The 27927-nt window shown below is 34.5% G+C and overlaps 1 protein-coding gene across 7 annotated transcripts; it reads left to right on the top strand.

Annotated features, from left to right (window-relative positions):
- On the top strand, positions 1-27818 carry LOC142345538 (uncharacterized). Of its 7 annotated transcripts, none has more exons than XM_075397618.1 (9): positions 1-136; positions 768-913; positions 6473-6697; positions 11730-12005; positions 17507-17683; positions 20953-21270; positions 23175-23410; positions 26921-27017; positions 27465-27818. In XM_075397618.1, the coding sequence occupies exons 2-9, from the start codon at positions 868-870 to the stop codon at positions 27743-27745; spliced, it is 1656 nt and encodes a 551-aa protein (XP_075253733.1). In that variant the 5' UTR covers positions 1-136; positions 768-867; the 3' UTR covers positions 27746-27818. The 7 variants fall into 7 exon arrangements, with proteins under 7 accessions (XP_075253733.1, XP_075253734.1, XP_075253737.1 ...); XM_075397615.1 differs by having other exon boundaries at positions 23-136; positions 669-913; XM_075397616.1 differs by having other exon boundaries at positions 23-136; positions 637-913.
- The last annotated feature ends 109 nt before the right edge of the window (positions 27819-27927 follow it).

Below are 27927 nucleotides of genomic sequence, written 5' to 3'. Positions count from 1 at the left end.
ATAACTTATTACACGCCGAATTAGTGAAGCGTAATATTTTCTGAACTATATTAATTACAGTTATCTATAAACTACTTATTCGTTTCGGAATAAACCAGTACTTTGGTTAAATTTTGATTTCTTCATTGTGTTACTAGTAATTATCATTATTTTTTCAATGATTTTGCATCTTTTATGGTTATCATAAGACTAAGTTCGATTGAAAGATAAAAATAATGCATTTTGATTCAGCCTTGAGAGCAAAATAAAAATAAACCAGTGTTCGAAGAATCTCAAACATACAATTGAGCAAAAAAATAATTTCAGAAGGTTTGCGGACATTTTTGTCCATTTATGCTTATAGCGTGTCCCATAAAGTTAAAATAAGCGAACGTTTCAAAAGCCACAGATTAGAATTTAAAGGTCAAAGTTCAAATTTAAAACATGTAGAAAAAAATGATGAATTAAAACTTAACGGTGAAAATGTTGCACGTTTTTGGCGTTTTTCGAACATTCGCTTATTTCAACTTTATGGGAGAGACTATACTTCCATAAAGTTGCAACGCAAGCGACGAAAAACTCCAGGCATGCAAGTGAGCATCCTTTGACCAAATATCTGCATGTTTTAAAATTGAGCTTTGACCTTTGAAACCTTAGATAGCGTTGCAAATTTCTGGGACTAATTATAGTGCTAATGTGCCATTACAGTTTGACATCATATTTGAAGTTAGATCTATAGCGTAGTTTAGTAATTGTTTTGTAAATATTTACATTACAGTCTGGTTTAGCTTATTCTTAGGTGTGGGAGAGAACAAAGCGAAATTCATTTATTCTTTCAAATATTTTCTGCTAGTTCAAAATAATATAATAATAAGAATTAGAATTATTATGCTTATTTATGTCTTCCATCTTCTGTTGATTTCAGCACTGCTTGGTAAGAGCGCTTGTTACTTTTTAATCACAATGTTGCTTCACAATTCGTCGAATTGTTTGTAAAGTTTTTGACCGCTTAACTGAAGTCAGTAATCTTTTTTTGCTATACTCAGTACTCAGACAAAAAAAATTGAAAATATAAAAAATTGGTTACACATTTGTTTAAAAAACAAACAGCAAAACTTAAGCATTTGTTTAGAACCTGGCCTAATTATATTTGTATTATTTGTTTCCTTGACAGAAATAACTTGTGAAGGCTCCCTTGTTACTCTTTGGTGGAAGTATTGATATTACGAGATCAAGTAAAAGCAGAAATTCTCCTTAAAGATCTTTTTTAACAGAAACAAATCCATGAACCAAAAATAAAAACATAGCAGGACAAGTCTTGACGTAAAATTCAACGAAATTTCATTGAGTAAACAGAAAATTAGACCTAGAAGGGACTATGAATGGATTGGAAAAACCATTTAGAAAAAAATCCAATCCAAAAAATCGAAAAAAAGTAAAAACCAAAGTAAAATTGCCGCATGTGAACAAAAAGCCACTACCGAGAAAGCAAATTTTTGTTCAAACACCGTTTTCTCACTCTACTTTAAAATTAGAGCAAAAAATATTCACGCCGCAATACCACACGCTTTTTCGCTCCACTTCCTGTTTCGGCGTGACCAAAATCATTACTCCAATTTGACTTAAAAAGTCATGAAAATGTGCGAACAGATCTTAAAAACATAGCCGAAAGAATTCCGGAAACGACTCGAAGGAGAAAATTGTCTATGTTTATGACTAAGCAACTACAACAACTATTGTGAACCCTGAACCTCTGCAAATGCCATAAAAAATTTGAGGAAGAATAGAAACGGCATTCAAAACAAATTGAAAAAAAAACTAGAAAAACTTATGACTTTTGTTAATGGTACAAAGAAACATAGTCGAATAACGTTGCTTTGCAATTAGAGCAATGAAAAACTCGCAAATCAATGGGCAAGTCATAATAGGCAAAGAAACTTGTCTAAGAGTTAATAAAAAATCTGCAAAAAAATAAGAAAAATGGTTTAAAATTTCTCAATTTTTCTGTAAACTTTCCTAAGAAAAATATGATATATACCAAGAAAACTTTATCCATTAAAATTCGTCTTAAAATCAGCAAAACTGATCAAAAACCTCCAAATTAGCGTTAAACTCAAATTAACTACTTGAAGCCTTCAATTCCTATTAAAACAAGCCTAAAACTAATACGATATCATAATAAAACCTCATAACCATCAAAATTTGCAAAAAAACTGCTTTTAAAAGCCGCACGTGATGAAAAAAGTTCGCTCGCTTAGAGAAAATTTTTTTACTCATCAATTTCTCGCTTTCTCAAAAACAGCGGTATGAACAAAAACATAAAACACTCCCTTTTCGCTCCGCTCTTCATTTTTGTTCAGCACCAAATCACTCCAAATTTTTTCACTCGTTTCATTTCCCGCTTCAAAAATCACTCCAATAAAATTGATTTTTGAAAAAAGAATGCTCCAATACTCCTCTTCAAGTCGTATAAAAAGACAGTACCCCAATACAATTCAAATTCTTTGAATTGTAAAAAGAACAACGTTTAGTTTATTGGCACCCCCAAAGCAAATAATTTCTAAAATATTTGTGACAAGTAGAAAATATTTTGCGGCGTTAAAAATATTTTTTAATCTCTTCCTTAACATGTTAACTTCACACAGGTGTTATAAGTTTCCGTTAATCACTGAGTTATTTTGAATCAGTGCAAGTTTTAACCTAACTTGATGTTTTTTTTTGCATTTCTATTCTCAGAAAAAACCCGGACTTGATCGTTTCTCAGAATCTGGAAAGTATTGGTTGCTTGTTACAGTATTAGTGCTTCAATCGGTTATTTGGCTTAAATAACAAATATAAAATTTTTTGCGTTTTAGGACGGCCCGTTCTACGTGGCAATAACGAAAACCCACAATCAATTCAAAGATTGGTTGCAGTGGTTTTAGTTTTGTTCAACAGACATAAATGTTGCATTATTTTAATCAATTATCAGATTGCTTATTTTATCAGAACTCTCGGTGTCACCACAAGCAAAACTTTGCACGAAACACACCCAAAAACACGTGACAACTATTTCATCAACTGAAGTTTTTCGGTCTCATATTGTTGTCTATTTAACCAGCAAGAAAGCAAACGTACTCAACTTTTCATTAAATTTGGGTTTTTGTGATTGCCACTCCAGATTGGCTCCGATAACAACCATTTTTCAGCTGGCGAATTAACTACAGGCATGTTTTTATTTACTCTCTAACGAAAATTGAGTCCTTTATTGTAAACGTGTGTGTCTTTTTATGCCGAATTTTTAATTGATTGTTTTTGCGCTTTTGTTCTATAAAAATTTTTGACTTCTCAACTCACTTATTCGCACATCACATCTCCAGTTTCCTGTGATCCTTGCTCCCATTGTTTGTTGCTAATATAAAGGCGATTGAGCGGATGAGGATCAAAGCGGTTGTAGCTTAGTTGTTAAAATGTCAGACGACAATCCTTGAGGTCGCGGGATCAAGCACCTATGAGCACTTATGAGTTTTTGCACCCAGAAATTTTTACGCTATGCTTCTAAATTATATGAGAGCAATTCATCTTTATGAGAGCAAGTCTTTTGTTTGAGAGCAATTCATCCAACGTTATTCGTGTTAGGTTTCATTTTGTTTCTCATTAAAAGTTTGCTTGTGACTAAGTGCATTTTGAGTTTTTCATAAATATTCAATCACGCAACTGATTTCTTGTTTCTAAATTTTTGCTTGAATTTCAAATTAAAGCTTCTTTGGTTTGATTACAAAACAAAAAACATTTGCGCACATCTTAAAATAAAGAACTTCTTTATTGATTTTTTTGCCCAACATATTGAACAACGATTGGATCTTTTTTATGCAAGGTATACAACAAAAATGTGTGAAAGCTCTAAAAAACAAAGAATTAATAATAAGGGGAGATAAAAACAAAAACATCAAACATTAAACTTTTCCATCAAACACAAAGCTTTTGTATTGCTGCCAACCAATATCAAAGTGAATGCCCTTAAAAAAACTCCGTTACTGAATCACAATTTAGAAGAAAAGAGTTTCACAAAAAATACATTCTAGCCTTCAAAAATAGTGACAAACTATATATTTTTTTAGAAACTTATGTACTCATTCAATTTCAATTTGAGATATCGAAGATTGAAGCAGAGCTTTGATTTTTCCTAACTCATAGAATTTAGCAACTTGTCTTCCTTATCTACAAGGGAAAAGTCAGCAACAAAATGTGAGAGTTCGAAAAATGTTCATTTGGTTGCACAAATGTGCGATTACTATATTTTTGTCCAGCTGAACTATTCATACAAAAGTTGAAAAAAATTGCTCAAGAAAAAGTTTTTGAGTCAATTCAAAGTAATCAAATTTAGATCTTAAATAAACTTTGCTGATTATCAACCAATCTATCCCTAATACAGACTAAATAAAGTTGAGGTAATTTTACCTAAAAATACTAACTCATATTAACTGTTAAGGTAGATTTGCCTTTCTTTAACTCACCTTAACTAACCCGAACTTTACCTGAACTTGACCTCTAAAGTTAAGGCCTCACTACCTTAAAAAACCTTACACTTTACTCTTAACTTGCTTAAAAATACCCTAAATAATTACCTTAACATTAACTTAAAAATTACCTTAACTTTGCCTCAACTAAGCCAGAAATTTACCTTAAAATTAGGGCAAGTTATGGTAAAGAGTTAAGGTAAATTAGGGTAAAGTTAGGGAAAATTTACTGCCACAGTTAGGGTAACTATTTAAGGTAATTTTAAGGGAAGTTAGTGTAATATTAAGGTCTTTTTTAAGATAGTTAGGCCTTAACTTTTCAGGTAAAGTTCAGGTAAGGTAGAGGTAAAAACTGCAGGAGTAAAGGCAAGTATAGGTAAGTTCAGGAACGGGTTGAGGTTTAAAAATTTAATGTAAATTATCTTAACTTTATTTAGTGTGTGTGAGACTTCGAATTTAAAATACCAGATGGTTGTTTTTGCGTTAGTCACCTTTGTTAAAAGATTGGCGGTAGCGCTCGTACGAGAATATCAGACGCAGGAATGGAATTAGACGCTGGTGCGACGTGGCACAGCAAAACATGCCACAATGACAGTAAAATTAGTGAATACGTGCACTTTTTTATGTAAAACCGCAGATCGGAACTTAAGTTACATATGTCAACGCTGAAGGTTGCTACAATCCAGAATTGGAATTAACGACAAATTTTTTGAAAGTTTTGACAACTGATTGTAAATTTTTTTACATACATCTGATGTTAAGAGAGTCGACTATTTCTTTTCATTAAACGTAGGCTTATGTTGACCCAAAGAACAGTGTCGTACTATTGCAACTGGTTCAATGAAGTTGTGACATATTTGGCTATTTTATTTAAAATTTTGGTTTAGTCAAACGATACCTTCTGGTCATACTTTTTTAAGAAAGAAATTTTTCTGTTTCCTTTTCCTTTGAGCCAAGATACGCAACTTAGGAATGGTGTTTCACACACAAAGCGTACAGAGGGAACGATTGAAAAAACAAACTAACTTTGTCTAACATTCGGTTTCGACAATGCTACAAACCGATATAAGAGGCACAACCAAACAAAGTCAGTTAAATAAATAGGAACGCTCAAATCGGAATTTTGAAAAGTGAAAAAAAGGAAAAATAGTCTTGGAATTATTAACACATTTGCTTCAATAAACTGTTTGTTTCTTACGTTAAACTTCCATTGTAAATACCTGATGCAGACCTTCAAAGTGTTCTACTTTTTGCGTTTGCCTCTGATGAACGTCTTTGTTCTCAAAAAAAATATCTTCTCCACAAAAAATGCACAAGTATAACAGCTATTATCAAGGTGTGTGAACTTCTGGGCACCTTTTAAAATGCCTGTTCACGTTGAAATTGTTTTAAGTTCTTGTTAGATTGTCAAATTAAGTAAAAAGGTAAAAAAAGAAATCAAATATTATCAACAACTTGTTCATATTAGAGACCGGAAGTTGAAAATCTCAGAAATTTGCTTTCACGTTAATCGCATTTGCCACAAAATTGGGCTTACTTTGCGTAATTTGAAGTGTCGGGTCGAGGTGTCAGGAACATTTATTGTAAAAAAAAGTAAAAGTAGGGGAGAATATAGTAAATAATTGCGTTGATAAAATAATGCATAGAAGTCTAGCATTCGAAGTTACTTATTTTCAGACCGGTTACAAAAATACAGAGTAAGAGAAAACTGGGAACAGGAAAATTTTACGGTTTTAAGGTTTGGGATTCAATTTTTAAGTCGAACTCTTGCTCTCTGATAGCTTAACTGATAGCTCTCTGATAGTTATTGAATCTTGCAAAAAATGAAAACCGATGTTTTTCTTGGAGTCTTTGCTTTGAAATTTCTTAAACTTACAGCTCATTCACCGCATTGGGAACAACATTTTTCAGCACTTAATTTAAATATTTTTTAAATGTTCCTCTCCGTTCCATCAGTTTTTTAGTTGTAGCTCAAAAAAACTGCTGCGTTTCAGGCGAGTCAGCTTTGGACTCCGAAATATGCAGAAAACTTCCAACACGTGATCAGATTAAATCCATGTCCAGATTCTCCAACTGGGCACCAGAGTGTGTGTCATCTGCTGGGACCCATCTGCAGAGAGGGTGTCCTTCGATCGATGATAGAACAGACTGGACTGATGAGCTAGCAATTTTGGTGGAACCAATCAAATGTATCGTTCATGCTTGTTCTTCTGACAATGGTGAGTTATATCTGGTATTTAATCCTCATAAAAGTCAGGACAGATTTCGATCAAAAAGTTTTTTCTTGCTCTTATAATGTCCAAAAGTGTTTTGAAAAACTGGCTTGGGATCACATAACTGATTTGCTCAACATGAATAGTATCAATCTAGCCGCGAATGGTAACTCAAGGCGAAATAAAGTATATTGATCTAATTGCTACAGCCATCTTTGTCACAGCTCTCTAAAATTTTGCTCAGTTGACTAAATGAGAATCAAAATTTAACTTTAATAATTTGTATAAACTCAGTAAATAACTGTAGTTCAGACTATTTAATTCAACTTTTTTCGACATATAGCAAGGTGTTATTAGAATAAAGCAACGTATAAGCATTATCAAGTTCAATGTAACAAGTGAAACCTAGACGGCAAGATTTTGATGCCCATTTAACAGGTTTTTTCGTCTGATGTCATTGACGTCAAATCAGTTCGTATTCAATCGGCAATTGTCTAGAAAACCTAAAAATATTAAGCCAAAAACCAGCTTAATCGATAGATACAATGGTTATATTTACTTAAAGTTAGGTTAAATGAACTTTTTCGGAACTTTCTACGTATATTAGAACGTATTTAAATCTTATGTGGAACAATTTAAATGCCTATTTGTTATTTAGAAATACTCGATTCTGATAGGCTAAATTTCGTCCATTTACTACGTAACATCCTCCGGCCCGGAGGAAGATGTTGGGAAAACTGGTACAAGTTTTACAAGCGGGCGGACGATTGAACCGGTCGACGTACGTAAAACGGCGGAGCGCGCGACGCTATCGGAGCCGTAACGGAGTTCCACCATCCGAGCGGTTGGGTAGTAACCCCTAGGGTTGGTTTCCTCAACTATCCAAACCAAGTAACCGGTCTTAAGGTGTTGCGCGGCAGGCCTCTGCCACTTAGAGCGTCGGTTCAGCGCCGGTACTTTTTCTCTGATCCAACGGGACCAAATCGCATTAGCGTACAACTGCGCCCAGGCGTAACGTTTACGATGATCAAACTCATTATTGCCGACAACAGAATGAATACCGGTAGAGTATTCTCCTAAGAGAAAGTGGTTAGGCGTTATAGCGTTCAAATTGCACGGATCAGCGCTTACGGGTGTTAAAGGACGCGAATTGAGAGCATTCTCCTCGAGACAAAAGGTAGTATGCAGTACCTCATCCGTGAGGCGACGCGTGCCAAGAATAGTATACAACACGCGCTAGAAGCTGCGTACCAACCTCAACCAGATACCACCTTGATGTGGTGCCCTGGGTGGATTGAACCTCCACTTTACACCTTTGTGAGCGATCTCGGCTGCAATGTTGACAACGTTCCACTTTTCAATACTTACTCGGAGTTCTTTCTCCAATCCAATAAAGTTAGTGCCATTGTCCGACCTAGTCATGGCAGGTGTACCCCTACGAGACATAAACCGCTCAACTCCCATAGCACAAGAACTGGTGTTCATGGATGTAACTATATCGACATGGACAGCGCGAGTAGTGTGACAGGTGAAGAGGAAGTCCCACATTTTCTCAGTAGTACGGCGGACAGTAACATAGAATGGCCCAAAGTAGTCAACGCCAGTGTTCGTGAAGGGAGGAGATTGGTACGCAAGTGTCTCCTTAGGTAAGTCAGAATTGATTGGTTGCATAGTTACAGCGTGGATTTCTCGGCATCTCAGGCAGTGTGCTTTGATGAAACGCAAAGATGATCTTAGTTTCAGCACTGTATAGTGTTCCTGCACAATTGATCTTAGGTATTCCACGCCTTGATGATAATGGTTTACGTGGGTGTGTTCAAGGAATAGTTTTACAGATAATAGACCACTTACTGCTTCCATCGTTGTCATCATCCCAATTTATTTCAAATAACTTTCTTTTTTACAAACTTTTTTTACTCAATATAAAATCGAAAACTTGGTTTATTTGCAAACTAAATTAAGTTTGAGTTCGTTTTCATTTTTCTATGACGTCATTGATAGTTTACTTTTAAAAATGTTTCTTCATAACATGTCATTAGCTATTTCTTGAAGAACACCATGGTTTAGTCTTCATTTAAACGAAATATTGTTTGATAGATAGAAAAGAACCAAAATAGATTTGTCGGGGGACTCTCTGAGTAACAATAAGCTATAAAATTATTAAAGAACGTGATAAGTCCTAAATTGAAAACTTTGTCAACAAAAATCTGAATTGAATTCTCATAACTATCAAGATTGCATTGCGAAAAGTAACCAAATTCAAAACAGCATCTGATGACGGCTCAAAAGTTAGAAGCACCAAAATATAGAATGACTACAAATCTGATTAGTTAAAAAATTTAAAACACTTATTTTAAGCATTCAAATAAATTAAATTTGACAAAACCTAATTCTAGACTATATACTTTACCGTGCGTGGTCATGCCTCGCATGCCATGGTCATGCCTCATCAGCCGGTGGGACTTGTTATGAATATGTCAAAAACGAACGTAATATCCTGTTTTAAAGCACAGAGCTTGGTTGTGCAATCAGCCAATCAGAAAACATTTTCTCAATTCTGATTGACAACTGTTAAATTTCTATATTTTGGTACATCTGTCTTTTTCACTAGCGCTCTATTCGATACTTTTGACACGATGAATTAAAAGACCCAAAAAATCCAAAGTTGCCAAACCAGGCAAATTAAAGCAACTTAGTGAGCCATAATGCACGCAAAATTTTTTCTAGGGTCATAACAGGAATCAATTTTTTTAAAAAATGTGGTTTCTAATGCGACATTCAACTACAACCCAAATGCTGACCTGTGTACAAGCCCAGTCTACTCAAAATGAACCTCAATCAGAAAAAACAATCGAAAAATCGTCGGCCAAAAACAGATTACAACTCGATCAGTGATAATGTTTCTTGCTTGCAAAAAAATCAATTTTAAGTTCAAACATAATAATTTTAAAAAGATTGGTTTAAATTTGTGGGAAAAATGGTTTCAGCATGCTTTCCTGGAACATTATTATTATTAAGAAACATTTGGATGCTAGATTCTTTTTTAAGCAATTGTCAGTTTGCAAGGAATCTGGGCAACAAACGTTTATCATGGTACTGAAGACTTTAATTTTGCGGCGGCAAAAAACCAAGTTTTAGTTTCACAATCATCTTCGCGCATTAGTTTTCTTTACGTCATAGTCACAAAAATTCAGGTTGAGTCATGATCAAAAACCACGTTGTTCATGATCGACAAGAAAGTACTTGTTAAAAGGGCGGGCCAATACCGTGCGGACCATAAAATTATTCATTTGTTGAAATGAGTCCTCATTTATCAAATCGCCTTCAATATCTTGATGGCTATCTATGGTTTATTTTTGTGGTTCGTCTTCTTCTTAACCAAAGAATTCCCGTACTGTGCTCTTGGCCGTTCACAAGTTTTGAGGGTAAAATTAATTTAAAACCCAATAACTTATTAGAATACTTCAATCGGCGTAATATGTTATATCAAAATTGACAAAAAAAAACGAAAAAGACAATTAAATGCAAAACGAGCACCCGCAAGTTTGCAATAGCTTACTAAATAAGTTAATCGCAAATCAGCTGTCTAAGAATAGCAAAAGCCGCTAATACAATTGTAGCTAGTGCAATACACGCTTACGCTCAATCAAAACAATTGGATTAATTCCTCAATTAATAACCAAATAAAGAGCCACAGTCTAACAACAACAAAAATTTCGAGCCTCTTCGTCTATCAATCAAGCAGTTTCCGCAAAAAATATATACTTCAACTGCAGCGACTATTCATGGCCTCGCGCTCAATCGCTCCGGAAAGATAACACGGCGGAGCTAATTTAACATTAGCCAAGTCTCTCGCTATAAAAAACCGGTAAGCTATGCCAAAAATTCTTTTATTAACATGCTCACTGTCAGAGATCTCTGCGCTGCGCTTAGTGCAAGGTAGTTTCTCACTTAGCCGAGCCAGCAATTTGTTTGTGGAAAAAAGAATAGCATTATTGCACTGGGATTTCGGCTTTCTTAACTGCTATTGGCTGGTATGCTTAATTCCATTAATGTAAATGCCGTAATACCGAGATATACTACCGTTTTTGAATTTGTGTAGGGCTGTTATTGGTGATGGTATCTATAGCCATGACAATAGTGTGGCATTTTTCAGTCGTTCAAAGTTTAAAAATGTATAGCTCTTGAAACAATTAAAGATTTTAATTCGTGAGGAATTATTCAGAGTTGCAATAGATGATACGGCTGCCTACATTATGAGTATTAAAAAATCCACGCAAATTTTTTGCATTATTAAGAAATGCACGTAAAAAAGGAACCCGGAAAAAGTTTTCTAGACACATGACTTCGATTATCGTTCGGTAGCATTTCATTTTTTAATCCTGCAAAGTCCCGAACGACAGATTGGGTTAAAGTAAACTCCAGATGAGCCCTCAAGTCAAGCAAGTCTTTTCATAGTTGCTTTGAGTCCAGTATTGTAATTTCGTGGCATTTTTTGATGCCGCATGACCTTTTGATGGCACTTTTTTAAATCGAGGACATTTAAACGTTTCCACACATAATAACATTTTATGCTAAAATGGTGCGATATATGGTTCTTAAATGGTTCCTTTATGGTTCTTACAAGACCAAACACGTTCCATTTTAGGATCAGGACACCAGTAGGCAGATTCAGGTGATTTCAGTAAACAGTACCTGGCAGTCCACGCCCAACCCATAGCCACGCGCTGTCATATGCCGCAATGTTTGCACAATAAACTCTCTAAATCCAATTTATAGTCGACCTATGCTTTCTTACGATCAGATAGTACTCTGTTTGTGCTGGGACGCCACAGTCCCCTTTATGACATTGTGTTTAATCATATCACACTACAGTGGAACAAAATAACACAAATCGCTGGGGAGGGGGGGTGTAAAATTTGAGCACAAAGCTGTCCAAAACAGAAGAGATCCAAAAAATCTATCCACCGAGTTAAACAGAAGTCTTAAACATATACTGCTCATTTCGACCAAAACCATTCGCTTTTGTCCATTTTAGTTGATGAGTCTTTGCAACATTGCTCCCAAAAACTCCTCAGCCAGTTTCGAAATGTCCTGCAGTCCAGACCTGATGATTTTGAAAAACAAGTCAGGAAAGCTTGCAAATGCAACTACCAATCAGTTACTGAACTGCGGCGACAGACACACTTGGGACCAATTTCGGTAGATGATTTCAGTCACGCGTACAACTGTGAAAAGAACAGTGAAAAAAAGGCTTGTGTTAATCCGATTATATACTTGGAAGAACAGAAAGTGTGTCTGGCCCCAAAAGAAGGTTAGCAGACACAGACAGCTACCCTAATTGATAGTCGATGTTAACCGTACAAGATTTTGTTAGAATATTCTAAAATCTTGCAAATAAAGCATTATCTTGTAAGATTAAACCCGATTAGGTGTTGACAAATTGAATGCGTTGACATATGCGCTGAATTTATAAAAAAGAAAAGCACAGAAAACTTACCAGATTAAGCGGTAAATTGTAAAAATTTTTCCGCCGAAAACTATTTTTTTTCAGCGGATGTCAGCGCATTTCTTAGATAACGTTACGGGAAACTTTTCAATAACCTCAACCAGGGTGAATGGCTAAGGGTAAGAATAACTAAAAGTTGATAAAGCATGCGGCCTCAAAAATACAGAACAAACGAAAAACTTTATCAAAACAAAAACATATTCATTTTTAAAGGTCTTGCCAGATATCCGTTTTTGGCACATAGTTGCATCATGGCCGTAATTGGCAAGAATTGCACAAGAGTTTGCGGGAAAAAAACGTCAGCGACGTGCCATTTTTTAGCTCTTACATGATTTTTAAAAAATTTATATTTAGGATTAAAAGATTCTAAGCAAAAAAATTCTAACTTTCAAAAAAATTCATCTGATTAAATGTTAAAGAGTTGCGCTAGAAAAGTTGTCCACTCAACGATTGAAGCAGTACAAGCTATCTTTTGATCATATGCGTAGAACTTGACCAATAAACAAAAATCCTAAAGCGAATACCTCTGGAATTCATAGTTAAACGTCTTGTTAACTCTTTACGGTTAATTGTAATACGCATAAGGATCAAGGTAATCCAACATTTCTACTGTTCAAATTTTTTATGAAAAAGTTTTTCTAATTACTTTGTCTTTATAAGGATGAAGCAATTTGTGCACATAAAATGTCTCGCAAAACCTTTTACAAACAGGGAGGTTTTGTAGTACATCTTAAAACAATTTTACAAGTTCTGTTAGAGCCTTATCAGATCACAGATGATATAAACTCACTTAAGGGGGATTTTTCGTTTGTCGGAACAAATAAAACCTTAAATCAAAATCTTAAATCAAAAAACGTCGGATTCATTGCGGCACCAATTTACGTACAGTTGTATCGTAAAAACATAGTGACGTACAGAACCAAAAAGACGATTATCATTCAAGAGTCTCCATAGAGACCGTTACGTTGCAAGACTTATGTTGCAAGAGTCTCGCTTGATAGTCGAAGATAACTGTTCTGAACACAACATTTGTTGCAAAATAGCTGTCGTTGGTAAGTACTGTGCAAGAATTGCGAGAAAATTGTTGGCTTGCTATCTGTAACAGCGGAATTATTAGCTGTAACTAGTATCATTAATTGTTCTCGAACGAAGTTTTAAGTAATTTTTGTAAAAGCTTGTTTACGTTATGCAAAATTTTCACTTACCGTTTTGTTCAATAACTTTCTTTCGAATTCACTTCTCTAGTGACTTGTTCAGCTGAAATTTTTGATTTTTATTTGACATAAATAGCAATTATTCAGAAAAGAAGTCTGCAGCTAAAATAAAAGTAATTGTGAGAGCAGCAAACACATGAGCCTGATCGCCGAGTGCTAAACGCTTAAGTATCTTAGAGGTTTTCAGAATTTCCAACCCCTCTTTTTTGGGGTTTTTTGCACTCAAGAATTATCTAGGTGGAGAAACGAAATGAATATGCACTCTGTATTAAACTGCCCCGCTTGTGGCTTGAGAGCAATTTACCCAACGTTGGTCGGTTTCAGCTTAAAGTTTTGTAAGCTCCAAACTAATAAAGAGTTTCCAACCCTTAAGGTCTTACATGATAAAAATTCTACCTCAAAGCACATATAACATGATATTCATGTTATATGCGATAAAAGCTAACTTGGAAAATTTTTTGATTTTGTGTAATATTTTATAATATTTTACATATGATAGATTTTTATCAGAATTCAATTTGTATTAACCAAAATTAAGGTGAATTTTTTCAGGTCTCGGAACAGAGAAGAGCTAAACAAAAAAATTAGAGGTGATAAAAACATAAAACCGTGTCAGAATCATTTTTATTCAGAATTCAATTGGTATTAACCAAAATTAACGTGAATTTTTTCAGGTCTCGGAACAGAGAAGAGCTAACCAAAAAAATTAGAGGTGATAAAAACATAAAACATGTCAGAATCATTGCGAAATCCATATAGTGAAATTTTGAATACAAATCTTCCGCAAAACTGCGGTCGTAATAATTTTACTTTGAGTCTTACCTTTGGCAATTGCTTTATATAGATTTTTTTAAGTTTCTCTTTAGAATTGCAGAGTTGCTAAATATGCAATTTGTGGAATTGGTAAATATTTGTTTTAATTCTTAAGTTTTCTCATCTGCAAAAAGCTAAAGAAATACTGAGTTTTTTTACGTCAAGTCGGTTACATAGTTTATAATAATACAACGTTTTTTTGTGGCTCTGTAGTATTTGATATCAGTGTTTTTTGAGTTCTTGATGGGTAAATTTGTTCAAAAGGCCGTTCAAAAAGTTTTTGGAGGTTTTTGAGCAATTGCTCTGATGATCAGTTTGTTATTTCATCTGTTGAAGAATATCTATTGAACATTTGAACATTTATCTACACACGTTGACGAACGTTCATGCTTAAAATGCAATTTTACACATTAAACTGTCTGTTTTCGAAGCCTACTTTGTTCAACATATGTTTGGCCGTTTCTTATTTTATCAATCGGCACAATAATCAGAAGTTTAATAGATCTATTTTTGGATAAACTGACAAGCTGAATTACAAAGCACATCCGTATAGAAGTGGGCCAGTTTTCCAAAAGCAGCTGTATTTTTAGTCTCACTTGGAATCTGTTCAACATGCTCATTCTTCCATAATTGTAAGCAACATTTGTCATTGTAAGTTCAACAACATGATGAGCAAGGTTAAAAATTGAGCAGTTCACGTGAGACTAAAATACAGTTGCTTATGGAAAACAGTCCCACTGGATATCCTCTGTAAGTAAGCCTGTCACTTTATCCAAAAGTAAATCTATTAAATTTCTGATGATTGTGCCGATTGATAATTAAATCATAAGAAATGGCTAAACATGTTTAATAATATAGGCTTCTAAAAGATGCAGTTTACCATGTAAAATTGCATTTTATGCGTTTACTTTTGTCTCAACGAGTGCATAGAACATCTATTGAAATTGGCTTAAGCATTTCCAAAAAACTGAATTGATGATAGCTTTCAATTTCTGTTTGAATTGATTCACCATGTACGTTGCGCAAGGCTGAGTTTTCCGAATCCGAGTATTTTTCATAGAAAAGCTAGTTTTATTTCTCGATTTTCTTACATATTAGTCGAAAAAATTTCAAATTTAGATTGAGAATAATTTTTTATTCACACCACATCTGAAGATTGTAGATTTTAAGTTTGCAAACATGTATATTATTCTGATTATAACCCTAAGGTTAAATATCCACATGCTTTCAATTGTTAAATAAAATATTCACAGTGTCAGTATTGTTACTAATTGGATGAGATATTTGATAACTTATTATGAATTATACGTTGATATAAAATCAGGAAAGCATTAAATAACTTAGAAGCCGACTTAGAGTAAATCCTGTATTATTTGCTATAAACTTGAAACTTGTAAACTTTTAAGGGCAATCATCAAGGCAGCCTATCTGATTCTAATGATTTTTATCTAATTATTTTGTAAAACAATTTGATTATCTAACTCTCGTCGTAATTTTTATCGACAAAAACTAAATTAACTAACGTTAATATAATCAAAATTACTTTATAGAGTTTGAAGACAAGATGTTCGCATTCCGAGAGATTCTGGAATTGTTCAAGTTCAAGTCGATGTGCGATAAATCTTTTCTGCAGCTGATGAACAACTCGAATGCTTTCGATTTCCTACCAACGCTTCCTTTGGGACGACGAAGTAGGCACCTAATTTTAGAAGTGTGCGCTAACAAATGTAAGTTGCATTTTCTATACTCTGTATATATTTTTAATATTTTCTATGCAACAGGTCGAGATTTTAGCGAATAAAAAGCGGATAAATTACTAAGAAACGCGCGGAGTGCGTGCAAATGTTGTATATGCACTGCATGTGTTGAATGGTTAGTTTTAACTGTTGAGTTTGCCTAAAAAATACTTTCAACTCTTGTCGAAGATTAATTCTACTAAAAGTTATCTCATTTTTAGTACATATAATACATAAATTCCAAACTTTGGAGAAAAATGATAACGAATTTTCCCGAAATATCTCATATTCTTTTCCACATGCTTTACAAAAAATCTGCACAGCGCCAGCACAGCCCTTCCCGAGGTGAGGTGGTTGAAATATTAACAGATCGTTCATGCTTAAAATGCAATTTTACACATTAAATTGTCTGTTTTCGAAGCCTACTTTGTTCAACATATGTTTGGCCGTTTCTTATTTTATCAATTGGCACAATAATCAGAAGTTTAATAGATCTATTTTTGGATAAACTGACAAGCTGAATTACAAAGCACATCCGTATAGAAGTGGGCCAGTTTTCCAAAAGCAGCTGTATTTTTAGTCTCACTTGGAATCTGTTCAACATGCTCATTCTTCCATAATTGTAAGCAACATTTGTCATTGTAAATTCAACAACATGATGAGCAAGGTTAAAAATTGAGCAGTTCACGTGAGACTAAAATACAGTTGCTTATGGAAAACAGTCCCACTGGATATCCTCTGTAAGTAAGCCTGTCACTTTATCCAAAAGTAAATCTATTAAATTTCTGATGATTGTGCCGATTGATAATTAAATCATAAGAAATGGCTAAACATATGTTTAATAATATAGGCTTCTAAAAGATGCAGTTTACCATGTAAAATTTCATTTTATGCGTTTACTTTTGTCTCAACGAGTGCATAGAACATCTATTGAAATTGGCTTAAGCATTTCCAAAAAACTGAATTGATGATAGCTTTCAATTTCTGTTTGAATTGATTCACCATGTACGTTGCGCAAGGCTGAGTTTTCCGAATCCGAGTATTTTTCAAAGAAAAGCTAGTTTTATTTCTCGATTTTCTTACATATTAGTCGCAAAAATTTCAAATTTAGATTGAGAATAATTTTTTATTCACACCACATCTGAAGATTGTAGATTTTAAGTTTGCAAACATGTATATTATTCTGATTATAACCCTAAGGTTAAATATCCACATGCTTTCAATTGTTAAATAAAATATTCACAGTGTCAGTATTGTTACTAATTGGATGAGATATTTGATAACTTATTATGAAATATACGTTGATATAAAATCAGGAAAGCATTAAATAATATAGAGGCTGACTTAGAGTAAACCTTGAATCATTTGCTATAAGTTTGAAACTTTTTAATTTTTTAAGGGCAATCATCAAGGCAACCTATCTCATTCTATTGATTTTTATCTAAATATTTTGTGAAACAATTTGATTATCTAACTCTCATCGTAATTCTTATCGACACAAACTAAATTAACTAACGTTAATATAATCAAAATTACTTTATAGAGTTTGAAGACAAGATGTTCGCACTCCGAGAGATTCTGGAATTATTCAAATTTGAATCGATGTGCGATAAATCTTTTCTGCAGCTGATGAATAACTCGAATGCTTTCGATTTTCTACCAAGGCTTCCTTTGGGACGACGAAGTAGTCACCTAATTTTAGAAGCATGCGCTAACAAATGTAAGTGGCGTTTTATAGATTTCGATATTCTCTTTATATTTATTAAATATTTTCTATACGACAGGTCGAAGTATCAGCGGAAAAAAGCGGATAATTTACTAAGAAACGCGCGGAGTGCGTACAAATATTGTAAATGCACTGCATGTGTTGAATGTTTAGTTTTAGCTGTTGAGTTTGCTTAAAAAATACTTCCAACAAATGTCGAACAATTTTTTTACTGAAATTTAACTCATTTGTTAGCACATACATAAAATCCGAACTTTGGAGAAAAATAACACTAACGCTTTCCTGAAATATCTCATATTATCATCACATGTTTTACAAAATTGAAATAATAACCGGTTGATCAAGACAAAAGTTGGCCATGATTAGACAGTCCAGGCAGAAAATTGGTTATGACTCGAATTAGCTCCCATCAGCTCAAACTACCACGAATTAATCCGCCAAACCGCGTCTACGTTTCGATCATGCGGGGCTGCGCAAAATTTTGAAGTTATGACTCGAAACTGCAACTAATTGAAACTTTGTGTCGTTGACCTGATTCGAAAATGTGCGCTTATGAGCGAAAGTTTGTGAAACTTTCCGAAATTCTGCAATTTAAGACAAATTTGATCCAACGGATAAGAGTAGAAGAATGCGCGACTATGATTCGACAGTCCAGACAATGCGAAACTACGCAACAGTGACCAAACAAATTTCCAATATATGCTGAAACTCCTTTGTCTCATAAAAATTTATTCTTTCCTGTCAATTTTTCGGAAATAACTGCTAAGAAAGTAAGCGAAAACTTCAGATGTAAACTAGCTGTGACAACTGATGAAACGTGCAACAAAGAAGAAATAAGGCTTTTCATTCTGTATTTCTTTCTGTATAACTGCTCAAAAACTCAAAAATTAACAAGAAGAGTTCATATATGTTAACCAAATTTGCTTAACACAAGAAGACTTAACAGATGTTTACCAAGACCAATTCTGCCGAACAAATAGAAAAAATCAAATTAATTCTGTCACAAACTTCTACATTTTTTAACATTCCTTTATTGTTGAATTTAATTTCATGCTGATAGAGTATTTGAGTTATAATTCTCATTCAGACAGATTTGGTCAGACCAGGAATCGAAATATTTCGTTTTCGTGAACCTATGGATTGACATAATGCGCCTATCACTAAATTATACCATTCTATGATTCGACACAACACTCCTATGATCTGAAGCTAGGGGGAGAGAGAGTATGGTCCAGACAATGTAATCAACGTTGGGGAGTGTTTCTTCCCTCCGACAAATATTGTGGAATCAAGTTTCAACCAGCTAACACTAGGTCCAAATAAATTCCAGACTTTAAGAAATCAGCACAATAAACTCACATTTTACATACTTCATGCACAATTTTCAAACACATCGTTTTTACAGCAAATTGCTTACAAATTGCTTCCACACTCTAGAAAAACCAGAACAAATCTAGCGATTTGAGCTTTTGGCAGGCAAATGTAGTAAAAATTGATGAAACAAACTTTCTTACGGCAAAAATTAAGTGGAAACAGAGAGAGATTAGTTAACGATGCAATCTTCCTAAAAACAGAGCGTTATCGCTGACAATTTTCATTTTATCGTAGTCCTTTTTGATCTTGTTAATTGAACTCATCAGTGCGAAATACGTGTTACTTTTGTTGAAAAAAAAACAAAGGACAGTTCAAAACTGTTGAAATGATTTTCGAAAACCGTGCGAGTTTCGCGAAATAGTAGCCGATTGTGAAGAAAATTGGGAATAAAATAAAATAAAAAAACTGTTGTTTTTTTGTAAAAAATAATGCTCAAATATCTTCAAAAATAGCTCTTTACAAAAAGTTCTTTTTTACTAAAACAGTCATTTTTTTAAATTCCGTGGACAAGTAGCCCAATTGAAGAATCGGAGGCTGTAGTTGGAGAGATTGCTGTTTGAGACTGGGCATCGGATGTAATTTTTACGAAAGAAATGTTTCAAATATGTGGCAAGAAGTTACGGAGTCCGGAAATTTGTGAGGAGTGCAGTGCAAGTTGATTCTTAATTCTGTACTAATTTAATCCGTATTTGTCCCACAATACATATTTGATCAGACCATGAATTTTTACTGTTCGCTAGTCAAAATATTTGAATTGGATTTACTTTGCTCTCAGTTAGATAAAATTACATATGCTAAGAGATAACAAGATCGTATAAACCCATTTCAGAAAACAATTGACAGTAAAACTCTTCCGAATAACATGGTGCGGTCAGCAGATTTCGGGTAAAGTAGTCTCACAAATAGAAAAAGCTATTTCACAAGGCACCGTAAAAAACAAGATTGCTGGGACAGAAACTTCATTTCTCCTAGATTAATGATGGCTAAAAAGTTCAAATCTATCAAATTTTCACTTGATTTTGAAATTTTCAATTGACAATTTCATGAATTCAATTTCTAGAAATTTGTACAGTTCAACGACAGAGAATACAGCATATTTGACAAAACTGGAATTGAAATAAGCATACCGCGAACTAAAACTACTTCCGAAAACGGGGCGCCATTTTTGTTTTTAATTTTATTTGCGGAGAAACCACTACCACGAAATTGGAAGATTCGGTGCTGAAATGTTGTAGGATTTTCATTTTAGAACGCTGAAAAAAACAAAATAATTGCTCTGAAAACCGCTGAAGATCCTAAAATAATTATACACGTACTGTGGTGAATTTACATGATAAACGCGTAGAAATTTCAGCTCATGAATCGGATAATTATATCTAAAAATTATGAATTTCTTTCAGCGGCCGCCAGTTCATTTCTTAGATAACTTGGGGAACAAACCATGACCCTGGCCATATACTACTGTTTATATAATAGATTTTACATAATTTGACAGGACAAAAGTGTATGTTTCTGTTTCCAAATTTTAATATCTTATTAACAAAAAACAACAATTATATGTAATTTTTCAATAGGCGAAGAGGCAAATAGAAAAAAGTCCTTAACGGGCATTGCGTTTTTTAAAACGTTCACGATAACAACTGTGCAAAACTGCCCATTTGCTTGCAGAAGTTGAAAAATAACTCCAACGTAAACTTAACGAGTTGGAATTAAGCTTGAAAACGTGAGATAATGGAATGGTTTCATACCAAATTGGGGTTTGCAAGATATTTTTCAAGCAAAATCTAATCTGTTACAAGTTGAGTTACACTGACTTAGAGGGCGGAAAGATTTTCAATAAGAAAACAAGTTATTGAGGATAAAAGAATCTCGAAATGAAATTTTTTCAGGTTTCTACCCGTTGGAGTATTTCGAAATGTTCAAACCAAACCCATATCATCACGTAGAAGAAACTGCTTGGAACGAGAAATGCAAAAACTTCACCTGGCTCAAGGGTCGAATATTTTACTCTGGGACTGTTCACTTTCTGGACGTGAAAGGAGTCTGGCACAGTGTTCACCAACAGTGTCGGGAATTCAGACACAATCAGAATTCTGAAAATTTGGAGGGACAATTTTTGCTTCCCAATTTGTTCAATTGGGTTCCTTTTCCCAGAGAACTTGTTGATGAGAGTGAAGTGTATGCAGCATTACATTCATGTTGCAAAAGTTAGTTCTACTCAGTTATGAAAAATTTTAAGGTAACATCCCTAGTCAATTCAGGATGTTAATCTTGCGAGATTCAACAAATTTTGCGAAATTTTCTTGCAAGATTAAAACCACATGGACGCCGTTTTTGCTTTTTAATCTAGCCCTAAACAAAAAAGCGCCAAAAAACAGCATTTGAGAACGTTCCTATACCCTTTTCGCATAAAAACTGTCAGTTGAGGTTCGCATCAGTCTGGCGTTTTATTTTTTGTTTTATGGTTCTGCTATTCTTAAGCGAGTAATGGCTAGTTCTCCACGAAATATGACAGCGTGTTGAAGTCAATTTGGTTTAAGCTAAAGAGGTTACAGAAATAGGGATGAAAAAATCTGACACATTGATATGTATGATATTTGGGTTCTGAAACAAAATTTCAACGACGCTATAAAGCTACTCAACGATCTCGGTGTCTTAACCGCATTCGTTCCAAAGGAATATAAAAATTGATACCAAAAGACGGAGGTAGAGTATGACCGTCAATATTTGATATTTTAAACTCTTTTAAAGTAATTTTCTACGTGCTAACTGCGTTTGGTACAACGAGGCGAGACCGGATGGTTAATTTTTTAAGAATTTGTACTTTTCTGGAAGAAAAACTTGCAAGGCGATGCATCGCCTCTTGTCAGAACTTGCAAGCAACTTACAAGTTCTTACAAGTTAATCATTCGATGCGGGACCTCTTACTTGGCCCATAAATGGAAAAGCGCCCATTAGTCTGTTCTTACATGCTAATAAAACCATCTAGTCGCTCACGTGGCAAAAAAGAAACAGATGTTTCAAAGGCTTGAAGTTCGTTAATCTAATTACCAATTTGATGTTGATTATGTCAAGGTTTTTAAGACTACAAACTATTAGAATCTATGTAAATTTCATTTCTTCGATACATCAATTCATATGAATTGATGTATCGAAGAAATGAAATTTACATAGATTCTAATAGTTTGTAGTCTTAAAAACCTTGACATAATCAACATCAAATTGGTAATTAGATTAACGAACTTCAAGCCTTTGAAACATCTGTTTCTTTTTTGCCACGTGAGCGACTAGATGGTTTTATTAGCATGTAAGAACAGACTAATGGGCGCTTTTCCATTTATGGGCCAAGTAAGAGGTCCCGCATCGAATGATTAACTTGTAAGAACTTCTAAGTTGCTTGCAATTTCTGACAAGAGGCGATGCATCGCCTTTCAACTTTTTCTTCCAGAAAAGTACAAATTCTTAAAAATTAACCATCCGGTCTCGCCTCGTTGTACCAAACGCAGTTAGCACGTATAAAATTACTTTAAAAGAGTTTAAAATATCAAATATTGACGATCATACTCTACCTCCCTCTTTTGGTATCAATTTTTAAATTCCTTTGGAACGAATGCGGTTAAAACACCGAGATGGTCGATTAACTTTATAGCGTCGTTAAAATTTTGTTTCAGAACCCAAATATCATACATATCAATGTGTCAGATTTTTTCATCCCTATTTCTGTAACCTCTTTAGCTTAAACCAAATTGAATTCAACACGTCTGGCCATTGGGCTGGACAAAGTTCTGGCGGATGGTCTGGCCTACGGTCTGGACAATGGTCTGGGCTAAGGTCTGTTCGGTCTGCCCAATGGTCTGGACAATGTCTGGTCAGTCTGGCCAATGGTGTCCAAAGTCTGTTCAGTCTGGCCAATGGTGGCCAAAGTCTGCTCGGTCTGGCCAATACCTATCTTTGGGTATTTTCGGTCTGGCCAATGCCTGTTTTGGGTATTGTCGGTCTGGCCAATGCCTGTTTTGGGTATTGTCGGTCTGGCCAATCCCTGTTTTGGGTATGGTCGGTCTGGCCAATACCTGTCTTGGGTCGCGGACTTCATCCTGGGATGTCATTTTAGACTCCGAGTACTACGAAAACTTCTCAGAAGCAGATGACTCTAACCGACACATGGCGGGTGTCTTCGAGACCTTCTGTCTAAGTAAAAAGAAGGTCATAATGGGTCTCACCTTTTTCGATTGGATGATCCGAGGTCTCATACACAAATACTCGGATGTCAGTCACACTACTTTCGACCAATTTAAGCACGATGGTGTAGAGGAAATGACGTCACATAGTTCTGAAGCTGTTCAGCAAGTAATTCTAAATTTACCTATGGACTTTTACTTTTCATAACAAAAACAAAAAAATAATAAGATTATCTCCAATACCGTATTGGGGTCTAAGAAATAAACCCCCCTGTTCTGTTGATGAACTTCTGTTGTGAAAGTTTGTTGGGTTAGTTTAATAAATATCAAGTCCCACGGGCTGCTAAGGCGTGCTTTTTTTCCTTGTGGGTTTTTTTTTGAGGTTAATTCAAATCTTAAAATTATGAGAGCTTTTTTCTGTGGTGGTTTTGTGGTAATGCCGGTTTAGGTGCCTCATTAACAAATATTGTCAAAACCGGCGATAATTAAATGACCATTCGAATGATTATTAGCCATTATCTCAGCCAACTTGAGCTCCCAAAGCTTGAAAAATCAATTTTGGACTTCAAAATTTTCATATGTTGCATAAGTGAAATGATACTTGAAAAGAGACACAGAAGGACATAAAAAACTACATTACATTTAACGATTGAAAATTGAATTTCACTTGTTGAAACATTTTTGAGTTGCGGCAGATTATGTTGACAAGCAGGTTCGGTGAAGTGCGTCCCCACATAATGTACAGACCCTACTCAAACACGTTTTTGACTTAATTGTCCACCAAATGTGTAGATAGAAAAATTTCAAAAATCATTTATTGTTCGAAAATGATCGTTTTATCCGTTTAAAAAGTCACTTTAAACTGTAACCATTATCTAAACGAAACAATCATTAATTCGAGAGCCGATTATAGCTGCTTTTAGGGAGAGTAAGGGACAAAAATAACAATAAAATCAAATAAAATTAACAAATATTATTTACGAGCAAAACTCAATGATTATCCATTTTTTTTTTCGAAAAAAAACAATGAAAAAGTCAAAACAGCATCAGATAAAAAGTAAAGAAAAAAAATGATTTTTTTTAAGCCGAAAACACATGGGACCGGTCTTTATTGAGAATAATTAACCAATAGACCTCAAATAAAGAGGGAAAAGTTAAAAAATACGTTTACACTTCTTCAAAACAATTAAAACTAGTCTTGAAAGCAATAAGCTGTCAAATGAAATCATTCATTGTCTTCATTAAAGCAAATTTCAAGCAAAATCATTGAGACCTGGTAATATCCAGAATGTCTTTGAACTACAAAAAAAAACGGACAAAAATTATCAAGAAGTCATTCCAATTTTGCAAGGAAACGGTGTCCAAGCCTATAAGATCATAATCTATTCACAAAAAATTGAACGTAATTAATTGTGCCTTATTTCGACACTTTTGATGTGATATGTGACTTGCCATTAAGAAGTCATTATTTTGATGTTGGGACAAGGCTGCAAAAGACAACCTAAAAAATTGGAAAATATCAAAAAAAAACAGAGAAAAATTATGAAAACTCGTATCAACGCCGAAAAGCAAATTTTTAAACTCTAAAACAACAATTAAGACCACTCTATAAACCAATTGCAAAAGAATGAGGCTTCTCTCTGTAGTGAGGCTGCACTTAAAGATTGCGAAAATAAGATTGAAAATGGCGAATCCCCAAAAAATCATTTTTTTTGATACCGTAAGACATTATAACAGTAAGTTTTCAACTGAAAAGTTCCAAACATTTTAACTTGTTACTGCTTAGGAAGCGAATCGTACATGTTTTTAGGGAGACCTATTCAAAAGAGTACACATTGACACTTATCAACGACAGACCTCAAAAGTTTCAACATTAACACTTAATACAGCCAGAACATAAAAATTCAACAGTTTTATGCAAACGGTTTTGAAGCCAAAGAACTATATGCTCTTCGCAGAAAATAATACGTGTGTTTATTGGTCTTTCTTTTTCCTTGTATATTTGACTTGTCAATAACTGACGTTTGATTTGAAATCAATCGGGTCAGTAGCTAAACATAAAAAAAACAAAAAGGCAAAATCAATCCAAAAAAGAGCCTCAGTAAAATCCGAATACATTTTGAACAAAGAAAGTACACATCTACTCTAAAAACCAATCTTGCTTCTGCTTTTTTGCCACTAAAACGAAAAAAGTACCAAACATTAACGGAAATAAATGATGAATTTTGGAAACTTATCGAATTACCAAAAAGCATTGTCAAATTGGAATCATTAGGCAATTTCTTTAATAAGTCCCTAGACACCTAATAGAAATATTGTTAAATAGACTCAGTCATAAGACTCTAAAACGAACTTCAAATGCTTGAAAATCTCAAGAACTCCTAAAAAAATTCAGGAAAACAATGTCGGAGCCAAGAAAACACAATATTGGTTCATTAGACCTTTTTGGAATATAAAAAACCTCTTTTTTATTGCACCTTTTTAGTCGAACGAGAAAAAAACTTTCTCGAAATTGGGATAGAAAAATTGCAGAAAGAAGTTTTCGAAAAAGACATATATTACAATCCCGATCTTTTTTTACCGCAAAACTCAATGATGACGCCAAAACTTGCACTGCTATCGCTGCTCGGCTGTTAAAAGCACAATTTTTCTAAACGGTTTCTTAGTACGTTTTCGGCAAACGATAATCCTCATATATCAAAAAAAACTTTACATCTTTTATAAACGTCGGTTTAAATTAGCGAAAGAACGCAAATACTTTCTTTCCAGAAACTTCTCTTTCGAACAAGAGGCACAATTAGCCCGTATGTGATTAAAAACGAATGGGTCGGCAGTTTTTATATCTGCATCACCAGTCAAACTAGACAAGGTGGGCCAAATAGGCATATTTGATGCCATTTTTTAAAAAAAAAAGAGGAAAAAGTTCTGACTGTTTCAAAAATTGAGCTAAAAAATTTTGCCAGAAATGGGTTCAAACATTTCACCAACTCTTTCCCAACGTAATACGTAAAAATAATTAGTCTATTGTTAACACAGTCTATTGTCAAGTTTTACCAAAAATTGTTCAAAATTTAAGCAAAAATTACAAAAAATGTGAACAAAACAACGGAAATTATGCTAACGTTCACAAAACTCCGTAACTCCTCGGAAAAAAACGAAATTCGAAAAAGAATTAATTGAATTGTACGCTTGACAAGTTTTCTAATGATACCACTCACAATCCTGTACAATATATCGATCGGCGAAAAATGACTGAATAAAAAAACAGTTGAGTATATAGTTCCTCCCCTAATAAAGTGGGTCGGAACAATTAAAAGTATAGATCGGCTAAGATTTAGGACATAATTTGTGAAAATGTGGCCGGGTGCCGTAGCCCGCGGACCATTTAGGCGCTGAAACATTATCAAGTTAAATGTTCCGCGGGCTGTAGCTTTTAGCTTCATAATTTCGGCAGTCATTCAAGTCGTCAATTTCAGTTTGATAAAAAAAACTAATTAAGGGAAAATGATTAATACCCAAGGATTAATTAAGAGAAAATGATTAATTTTACTTGATCTCAAAACCGGGATAAGCGTTTCTGAGAACAAAAATGTCAGATGCAAATCGGTCAAGCGAGTGATCCCGGTTTTGATCAAGAAAAAGTATCGGGTAAAAAAGTTAATGTAAACTTTTTTTTCAGCTCAAGTTGCACTTCAGAGATGCTGAGCACGAAAGGCATTTAGATTCTTCAGACATCTTCTGGTTTCTGCAATACGTCACAGACAACACTGCAAAAAGTGAGTTTTGTTTTAATAGTTTGAGACGATCTATTCTGTTTTGCCCCTCCCCCCCCCCCCCCCCCCCCCCAGTGTTTTTTACGCCCCCAGTTACAAATTATATGTTGTTATAGGGCACGTTACTATGTAAAAAAATACCATGTGCGCCTGGGGGGCGTAAAAAAGTATAATCCCACCTTGCTTGTGCGGGGGGACGAAACAGAATAGATCCGTTTAAGCAATAATTTATGAACTGATATTCAACAATTTTGGAAGCATCATGGTCATATCTATATACGTTCCCGCCGCCAATCGTTTGAGAACAATTCGCCTGACGTTAGTCAGTTATGTTTCAATTTTCTCGTAATTTGATGTAATTGCTCATCGTACTCCCTCCCCCCCCCCCCCCGCCACCCAGCGAATTAGTTGAGACAAAAATAATTTTAAATGGAGCTTCCATTGTTTCAGGATTTGCTCTGAGAGCCTGCATTGTTGGATCGAAACTGGGCCGAGCAGTTACGATTCTTCCAGGTCTAGTAATGAGTCTAGAAGCACACAAGTATGCAACTACAACTGAAGACCTCCCGGATGAACATCGACTACTGGCTATGATGACTTACCACACCTGTGCAGTATTCGCATCTGTTCACGCCAACGAGTATTTTGATCACGATTCGGATTGCAATGATTTCGCATTAAACAGTTTCTATTCAGGGAGCAAAGAGCGAAAGACGAGATCAGAACTGTGAAAATTTTACCAAACTTTTCGAGGCTTTTAAAAGTGTTTGGAAGCGTTCAGTAACAAATATATTTAATTAATTGCTCTTGAACGAAGTTGATAGCAATTATTGTAAACGTGTTGGTCTTTTTTAGTTGCAAATTTTCAAATTTTTCGTTTGATCGTTTTTACGCTTTTCTTCTAGAACATTCT

The sequence above is a fragment of the Convolutriloba macropyga genome, chromosome 9, assembly GCF_964194025.1.
Source record: "Convolutriloba macropyga chromosome 9, txConMacr16.3, whole genome shotgun sequence".
NCBI lineage: Eukaryota > Metazoa > Xenacoelomorpha > Acoela > Convolutidae > Convolutriloba > Convolutriloba macropyga.
This window is presented reverse-complemented; position numbering and strand designations above follow the sequence as displayed.

Excerpts from the sequence above, each read along its gene's own strand:
- LOC142345538 (XM_075397618.1), top strand. The coding sequence starts at position 868 with ATGCTTATTTATGTCTTCCATCTTCTGTTGATTTCAGCACTGCTTG. Across the intron at positions 914-6,472 it reads GTTGATTTCAGCACTGCTTG|GCGAGTCAGCTTTGGACTCC; the intron begins GTAAGAGCGCTT and ends GCTGCGTTTCAG. Across the intron at positions 27,018-27,464 it reads CACAGACAACACTGCAAAAA|GATTTGCTCTGAGAGCCTGC; the intron begins GTGAGTTTTGTT and ends CCATTGTTTCAG.